The 9,028-nt window shown below is 34.2% G+C and overlaps 1 protein-coding gene across 1 annotated transcript in view; it reads right to left on the bottom strand.

The window, feature by feature from the left end:
- Positions 1–9,028, bottom strand: part of UBR3 (ubiquitin protein ligase E3 component n-recognin 3 (putative)) — a 223,553-nt gene that overhangs the window by 99,659 nt on the left and 114,866 nt on the right. Inside the window, exons 20-22 of the mRNA XM_023507551.1 lie at positions 4,687–4,791; positions 3,051–3,224; positions 620–1,080 (exon numbers count right to left, since the gene is read on the bottom strand). Coding sequence (XP_023363319.1) covers positions 620–1,080; positions 3,051–3,224; positions 4,687–4,791 — 740 coding nt within the window. The remainder of the gene's footprint in view (positions 1–619; positions 1,081–3,050; positions 3,225–4,686; positions 4,792–9,028) is intronic.

Genomic DNA, 9,028 nt, shown 5'->3' with positions numbered 1-9,028 from the left:
AAATAAATAAATAAAGTTGAATTGATAATAGTTTTTGAAAAGAATGAGAGAATTATTAAATCCCCAAAATAGTAACAGCAATAACAATTTTTTCCAAAAGAGCCTAGAGATTTAAGATAGTAATTTTTTTTTTCTTTTGAGATGGGGTCTTGCTCTGTTGCCCCAGCTGGAATGCAGTGGCACAATCATAGCTCACTATGACCTCAAATTACTGGTCTCAAGTAATCCCTCTAACTCAGCCTCCCTAGCAGCTAGAACTATGGACACATGCCACCACATCTGGCTAATTTTTTTATTCTTTGTAGAGAGGGAGTCTTGCTATATCATCCAGGCTAGTCTCACCTCCTCAGTCTCCAAAGTAGCTAGGACTACAGATGGGTACGTGCCATCCTGTCCCAAAGGTAGTAATTAAATGTTGGGGTCAAAAACTCTCATCTTGTCTCCCCCAATGAATTCATCATATTACATGCACAAGCACTGGCCATGCTTTTATCTTATTAATCAACTATGACAATTGCCATTAAACATCTAGGTTATTTAGTTTTAGATGACCAAAAAGGGAGAAAATACCAGATCTTTAACTGTACCATAGGTTTAAAACATTAAAAATAAAAATTACCTTTCTTCTTTGTCCAGTGTTTTCTTCTCTGCTGCAGTGATTTTTTTAGGTGGTACAGGAGGGGTCACTTTTTTACATATCTCTTCAATAATGCGTTTGTTCATTCTGCTTTGTAATGCAGCTTTTAGTAAAATTCTTTCTACGGCAGTTATGCCATCTCCATGACTGTATTTAGGAATCTCTGGTTGGATTAAAATTTCTATGTCATCAAGCCAAGGAGGATAGTAGGAATTTTGTTTCCCTGAGAGTTTGTGATGAAGTTTAATTAGCAAAGACAATATGCTTTCTTTAATTTCCAAAATGGCTGTAGTTAACTGCGGAGCTGAACCAGAAGAAGACCATTTACTTGATGTTTTGGGACGAACCACCTGATTTGCTTCACTGCTACTGCGATTGATGATCTCCTGAAATTTCTTTCTGCGCTCTGCCACTAAGCTGAAAACTTGAGCTGTACCAGAATTCTACCATTTAAAAAAAAGAAAAATCAAGAGAAGTTATTTAATAATTTTAAAACATACTAATACTACATTTTCCAAAAGGAATGTTCAAAGATTACCCAAACATTTATTCAACAAATCTGTCCTTTCACTCTCTCAAATATACTTAGGCCCTTTCAGTCTGGAAATGGTAACGAGAAAAGATTATCAGCAGTAACATTTCTTTCTCAATCTCCTGAGTCTGTCTATCTGAGAAAACAGAATTAAGTAACATCTCTAGTCATACTGAAGAGAAATCATAAACTAAATTCCTCATCAGTTTAAAGGTAGAAAAGCTGTTCTATTCAACCTTTATCAAGTACACAATCCTCTTTACAAATTTTTGAAGGACTGCTACAATTTCCAGTGAAAAAAATTACAAATTAACTTTTTAAAAATTTTCGAAGTGGATGAATCTGAAATGGTAATTAATTTTACTTTTAAGAAGCTTCAAAGTTTGAAAATTACTTCTAGCATAAATGTTCAAAGTTACTAAAGTAAAATATAAGAAAGAAAAATCAAGTTAATCTGTTTCATATTTTACTATCACTGTGATTTGTTATTTGAACAAATTTTCTTTTAACTAAATGTTTTTCTCATCAATTTATCTTCTAAACAGCCTAAAGTACCCAAACTGCATTAGGGCTCTTAGAAATCACCTTTTAATTAAGATATGAGTGAGTTTAATGGATTTCCTTAATTATTTTAAAGTAAATATAGAAAAAGCCCCACTATCAGTTAGGCTTTTTATGAGTCTAAGTACAGTATGCACTATTTCTTCATACCCAAGCTGTTTTCTAAAGTACTCTCTACCAGCATTAGAGGAAAAACCCTTTTACAGAGGTTCCAATATTTTAATTAAAACTCTATACAGCATTCTCAGTAAAAATATGTCAAAGACAAAGAAAGCTCCTATGAATAGACTCTACTATGAGAAATGCCTGATTCAATGTTCTCTACTTACAAAAATCTAGGTTGTGAGGATCAGAAGTGCTTAAGTTTAGTTATGTGGCATACTATTTAAAGGTAATTCTGCTTTTCAAAAGTTAAAAAATTAATGAAATTAACCTACATGCAATGAGAAAGCCAATTTTCAAAATGAGTCCAAATATACAACATATACTGTTTAAAGACTTTTATGGGCTTATTTTATCAAAGTTAATTAATTGTCACAGAAGCAAAAAAAAAACTTATTTTTAAATGAGCATGCTTCCAGTAATAAAATTGATTTGATTTAAAAAGTATCCAAGTCATTTTTAAGATGTTAGTAATACAGCTGCAATGCTAAATACAAACAGACCCAATGTGCCACCTATAATCGGTCCAAATACATCTAATACTAATAAGAACAAACCACTATCAAACACCCCACATTATTTTTTAAGTTCAATAATATGAATTTTCTTTAATACTAAGCTTAAATACTTTACAAAAAACACACATAAATTATTAAAGAAACAATTTTTAAATTTAACAATATTAAACACACATACACACACAAATACTTCTAAGTGATTTTTCCCCCATTTCCAGTTAAAGACATATTGCTAGTGAATGCAAATATCATACACATCTACCTCTCTTTGAAGAACTTTAGGCCGTCGTGAACTCTGGCAGATTAAAGGAAAGAGACTAGTGAGGCAGAAGTTGCTTAGATATATCACAAAAAAATAAAAGATAATTTACCCTCAATGAATCCCAAACAATAAAAAAAATTTAATTTAATTTTAAAAAGTAAAATAAAACAGACTAAATCGTCTATTTTAAATTGCACACGAACTTTATGGACACTATTTGTACAAACATCTGTGACATGATAATAAAAGTTTTTCTGCTGAGCAAAAAAAGATAACTTAAAGTTTTTTCAACCACATAATATGTTTGGATATCACCAGATAATTTAAACAGTGTGTCCCAACACGACATAAAGCTTTTCCTTCTCACTCTTGACTTACTTGTAAAGACCCCAAGCTGTCAGAGCTGGTACTTGCAGGGGAGTCTCTCTTCACTTCAGGAGCAGTGTCCGGAACTCTCACTCTGACATAGTTTATAAAATGCCGCATGTTCGACACCAAGTTACTGCCTGGAAACCAACTATCATGACAACGTTCTGGTCCACCCACTAATGCCTACAACATAAAAATAATGAATATCAAACCTTGTCATGTCATATCTAAGGTACAATGGAGGTGGAACAAGCCCAAATAATGATCCATTGCCTGTCATATTCCTGACTTCCTTATAGCTTCATCCACAAAGCAGAAAGTAGATAAATTTAAAAAACCAAATAGAAACACAAAATACAAAAATAAGTTTCTCAATAGTAATATGGAAAAGTCTGACTGAGTCAGTTAAATGTCTCCTGAAAAATATATTTTTCAATATGGAAACATCATTACAAAGTATTTATCAAAACACATAAGTAACAATACAGTCAAATAATGTTAGTTTTGACTAACTGTGAAAGAAAGTCTGAAAAAATTCAACCAAAAGTATGACCTAGTCTTAGAGGAATTTTAAAGACCTTTTAATACCTATGAAAAACTGTATCTTGACATAACCTGAACTACAAAAGAACTTACTGAGGTGATTGCTTTTTTTTTTTTAATTTGTTTGTTTGTTGTCCTTATTGTGCTGTGTTGTATTTGGTCTTTTTTGGAGGGAGGAGATAAAAACAACCTTTTGGCTCAACGCATATAGCTCAGTGCCGGCTATATGTACCAGGGCTGGTGGTTTCAAACCCAGCCAAGGCCGGCTAAACAACAATGACAACAATAACAAAAAAACAGCCAGTGTTGCAGCAGGCGCCTACAGTCCCAGCGACTTGGAAGGCTGAGGCATGAGAATTGCTTAAGCCCAAGAGTTTGAGGTTACTGGGAGCTCACTATAGTGAGACTCTGTCTCAAAAAAAAAAAAATATATAAATCAGCGACTTGGAAGGCTGAGGCATGAGAATTGCTTAAGCCCAAGAGTTTGAGGTTACTGGGAGCTCACTATAGTGAGACTCTGTCTCAGAAAAAAAAAAAAAAAAGAACCTTTCACATTTGTAAAAATTAATTTGTAGTAACAATTGCTTTTATTATTTAATGATACACATTAACAACTGGTATTCTTAAGTACTTTAATCATTCTTCTACATTAACAACATTCATTCCATTACCTTAAAATCCTTACAGAAAGAATTTGCTACTCAAAAATAATCTCTATTCAAATTATTAGAATTTCTGACTGAAGTCCTAACTTAATAATTATTTACCAATAATCAATCAGTGACAGTGATGAAGAAGCTGTTTAGATATCAGAGGAAAAAAGATAACTTAAAGTTATCTACAGTCACTTTACTTTTTAGTGCAAACAAAAACGCATTACTTTTCTTAGATTAATTTTTATGATATAAACCATAAGTTACAAATTCAATAATCACATAATCAGAGTTTAATATATGAACAAAAGCTCCAAAAGACCATATGTATTTGAAGATCAAAAAAAGACCTTTTAACATGACATAATCAGCAAAGTTATGACATGTCTGATATGGCAACGACTAGCTGCCCGCATTTGAAAAATTTTTAAATATAAGAAACTACTTACCTCCTCATCTGATTCCTCTTCAGCAGAATTTTCAAGTCCTAATTCAATCAGATATAAAACCATGCAGAGTACATGTTCTGACAGATTTTGATGATCCATCAAAATCTTTAAAAAGGGAAGAAAATGCCTCATAATTACTTTTTTCAACAAAATGTATTTAATTTAAAAATCTAAAAGCATTTTAGTGTTATAGATGAAAATAACAATGAAATATATAAAAATAAGATCTATAAGTAAAGCTATATGTTGGGGGAAAGATAAACTATCTTTAGGTTTTCTCTAAAGACAACATAGTACTTTAATACCTAAAATATCAGCTTACAGATTTCTTACAGGTTAACAAATCAAATAACCCACTAATATCATTAACATAAATATACCAAGGGCTGAGTGCTGTGGCTCACATCTGTAATCCCAGCACTCTGGGAGGCCAATGCAGGCAGATCACTTGAGCTCAGGAGTTCAAGACCAACCTGAGGAATAGTGAGACCCCCTAAAAACAGCCACGCATTGTGGCTCAGGAGTTCAAGACCAGCTTGAGTAATAGCAAGACCCAGTCTCTAAAAATACTAAAAATAGCCAGGTGTTGTGGTGGAGGCCTATAGTCCCAGCTACTCAGGAGGCTGAGGCAAAAGAATCACTTGAGCCCAAGACGGTTTTCTGGTTTTGTTTTGTTTTTGGCTGGGGCCAGGTTCAAACCCACCACCTCCAGCATATGGGGCTGGCACCCTACTCCTTGAGCCACAGGCACTGCCAGATCCCAAGAGTTTGAGGTTGCTGTGAGCTATGACTCTATAACATACCCAGAGCAACAAAGTGAGACTCTGTCTCAAAAAAAAAAAATATATAAATATACCAAATATTCCTGGCCTCATCTAGTAAAATAATTTAACAAGAATATTTTACATCATAATTTGCAGACATTTTTCTCCTGACAAAAGGTATCAGATGAGTAAGATTATTAAATAACATAATTTATGCAAGTGTGCCTTGGAGCACAACACGTGTTCATGAAACATCAATGTTCTTAAAATCTGAGAAGAGGCTTCTCAGAGGAAAATTCAATAAATCTGACCTTATATTATATGGCTTACACAATGAAGTCTTACACATCTTACACAGGATTTCAGAGCTACCTACGGCAATCACGCATCAGTGTGATGCAACAGACCAGAAGATACCTAAAATACCATAAGAAAAAGGTAGGCTGGCAGCTATCATCCTGTTATCATTATAAAAAAGTTATCTGGCCAAATGACGAAAGGGAGACAAGGCAGAGGCGCTGTATGGGGTGGCAATTTCAGCAGTGGGTAAGATAGCAGAGAGTAAAAAAGAAGACAAGCTAAGCTAAACCTCACAAAAACTGCCCAAAGGGCTGAAGAGATAGGGAAAGGAAGACTTAGTCATTTAAGACGTAATCTGTTGTAACAGAATCTTTCAATTCACTTGTTCTATTTTTTTTTTCAACTACTGAGATGGCTTTTCCATTCATCTGTTGTGTGGCATAGGGGTAAAGAGCATAGGCTTTCAGAATCTTTTAAAAACCTTAATTTTAACACAAGTTCTGTCTATACTTCTTTGACCTTGATCAACAAACCGCAGCCTTAGTTTTCTCATTTCTAAAACTGGAATGATAATCCAAATTGTTGTGAGGATTACATAAGTTAGTATCTGCCGTTTGCTGGGTATAGGATCTAGCAAGTGGTGTTCAACAAATAGTAAGTAGGTATTGCCAACGGTGTGACAAGCAGGAGGGGACAGAAGGCTGGGAGATGACAGAAGTCATCCTTTCTGATCCACTTTCTTACAAAGAGAGAATTAAGGCTCAGCCACACACCAGCTAGTGTAAACAACTCAGAATATAAACCACAGACTCCCTGGCCATCACCTATCATTACTAAGACTACTGACAAAGTATTGCCAGCTAAATTCAAATAAATTTTGACTTGAAATCCTATAGCATTACAGCTCTGACTAACTTAAAAAATAAGGAGGAAAAATCCTCTTGTAAGGTATACAAGGAAAAAGAATAAACTAAAAGTGATTTTTTCTTCCAGGGAGTTTTATTTTAACATGTTCTTTAATGTTAAACATGGCAAGGGATAAAAGTGATTTTCTGAAATTGATTTTTAGAAAGTTGACTTGCCAATGCAATGTCGATTAGAAAACTGTTTCTGTTTTGTTTTTTGAGTGAGAGTCTTGCTCTGTCACCCAGGCTGAAATGCAGTGGCCTCATCACAGCTCACTGTAACCCCAGACTGCTGGGGTCAAGCAACTCTCCTGCCTCAGCCCCCAGAGTAGCTGTAACTACAGGCATGCACTATCATGCTTGGCTAATTTTTCTAGTTTTTGTAGAGACAGAAGTCTTTTCTTGCTCAGGCTGGTCTAGAACTCCTTGCCTCAAGTGATCCTCTTGCCTTGGCCTCCCAGTGCCAGCCAATGTTTTGAGAAATAGTCTTGCCCTGTCACCCAGGTTGAAGTATAGTGGCATAATTATAGCTCACTATAGCCTCACGTCCCAGGCTTCAGTAATCCTCCCACGTCAGCCTCCTGAGTAGCTGGGACTACAGACTTATGTCAACATGCTCAGCTAATTTTTAAATGTTTTCTAAAGACAGGAGTCTTGCTATATTGCCCAACTAGTCCAGAATTCCTGGCCTCAAGCGATCCTCCTGCCATGGCCTTCCAAACACTGAGATTACAGGTGGCAGTCTTTACACCTGGCCCTAGAAAAGAATTTTTAATTATTATTATTAAAGTCAAGAAAGCTATTATAAAGTTGAGATTTTAAAAATATTTTTATGATAGCTTTGTAGCAACTAACATGTTGCCTTTTTATTCTTCATACAATATTACTTTTACATTAAGCAACGAAAAAGTTGAAAAACACAACTTGAAAATAACTTTTATAAGTTATCTGCAATAAAGCTTCCATAACTTTTCAAAGTACTTATTACTGGCACTATCTGAACTAGTTATTTAACCTCTAAAACTCAATTCCCTGTCTCAGAAAAGGGAAACAATAACAGAACTTTTACTAATAAAGATTTTTGCTAGAATTAAATAAAATAATGCCTACAAGCATATATAAAGCATCTCAAACAAAATCTAGCACTAAGTAAACATTCAAGTTCCATTATTTGTAAAATAAATACAAATATCTTTCTAGTAAGAAAAGATATTCTACAGTTCCTGATTTTTAAAAAAGCACTTTAAATTGTTTACTGAATAATCCTTTAGGAAATAATGAAAATAAACCTTTCAAGGTGTTTTTTGAGGCACTTGCCTAAAACCTTAACAGAAATAACTTTTACAAGTAAAATTACAAACTGGCTATGGGTGTGGGGTTTAAAGGAAGGGAAGGAGAGAAATCTAAAAGTATTTATTGCATTACAACAGTAGGAAAAAACTAAAATGTCTACTTAACTATATTTAATGTATACTTTCTTAAATAATTAAAAAATATTTACATAGTAATTGGAAATTTGCATGATAAATATGCTTTTTTTTTTCCAAATTTCTTAAATTTTTTTTTTTTTTTTTTTTTTTTGGAGACAGAGTCTCATTATGTCACCCTCCATAGAATGCTACGGTGTCACAGCTCACAGCAACCTCAAACTCTGGGGCTTAAGAGATTCTCTTGCCATAGCCTCCCAAGTAGCTGGGACTACCACCCACCACAATGCCTGGATATTTTTTATTGCAGTTGTCACTGTTGTTTAGCTGGCCCAGGACGGGTTCAAACCCATCAGCCTAGGTGTAAGCATCTGGCACCATGACCACTGTGCTATGAGCACTGAGCCAAATTTCTTATAATTTTTAATTTTTTAAATTCTTTTTGGGAAGAGGAACAATAGGTTTTCTTTGTACCTAATCACTAATGCTTATGTCTATAGTTATTTTAGAGATGTTTACAGTTATTGTATTTAATAAGTAGAGTCTTTTTATCTTTCATCTTTTATCCAGATTAGATCACAAAAATCCCTGTTTTACATATATATGTATACTACACAGTATTATGATACATACAATTTGGAGTACACAATCAATGTTCAACAATAAATAAGTCAGTTCTATGTAAGAAGATTCAAGAATAAAATAAATTCTAGGTAACAGAAAGTAAAAGCATCATCTTTTGAGTTCCTAAGATCTTTATCAAAAAGAATTTTTGGCCACGCATGGTGACTCATGCCTGTAATCCCAGCACTTTGGGAGGCCAAGGTTTGAGGATCACTTAAGGTCAAAAGTTCAAGACTAGCCTGAGTAGTATCAGGAGGGAGACCCTGTCTCTACTAAAAATAGAAAATATTAGTTGGATATTGTGGCATGCATCTGTAGTCCT

Source organism: Otolemur garnettii, unplaced genomic scaffold (assembly GCF_000181295.1).
Source record: "Otolemur garnettii isolate 467f Iridium unplaced genomic scaffold, OtoGar3 scaffold00187, whole genome shotgun sequence".
Classification (NCBI taxonomy): Eukaryota; Metazoa; Chordata; class Mammalia; order Primates; family Galagidae; genus Otolemur; species Otolemur garnettii.
The sequence above is the reverse complement of the archived record's forward strand: the minus strand, read 5'-3'. Positions and strand labels throughout refer to the sequence as shown.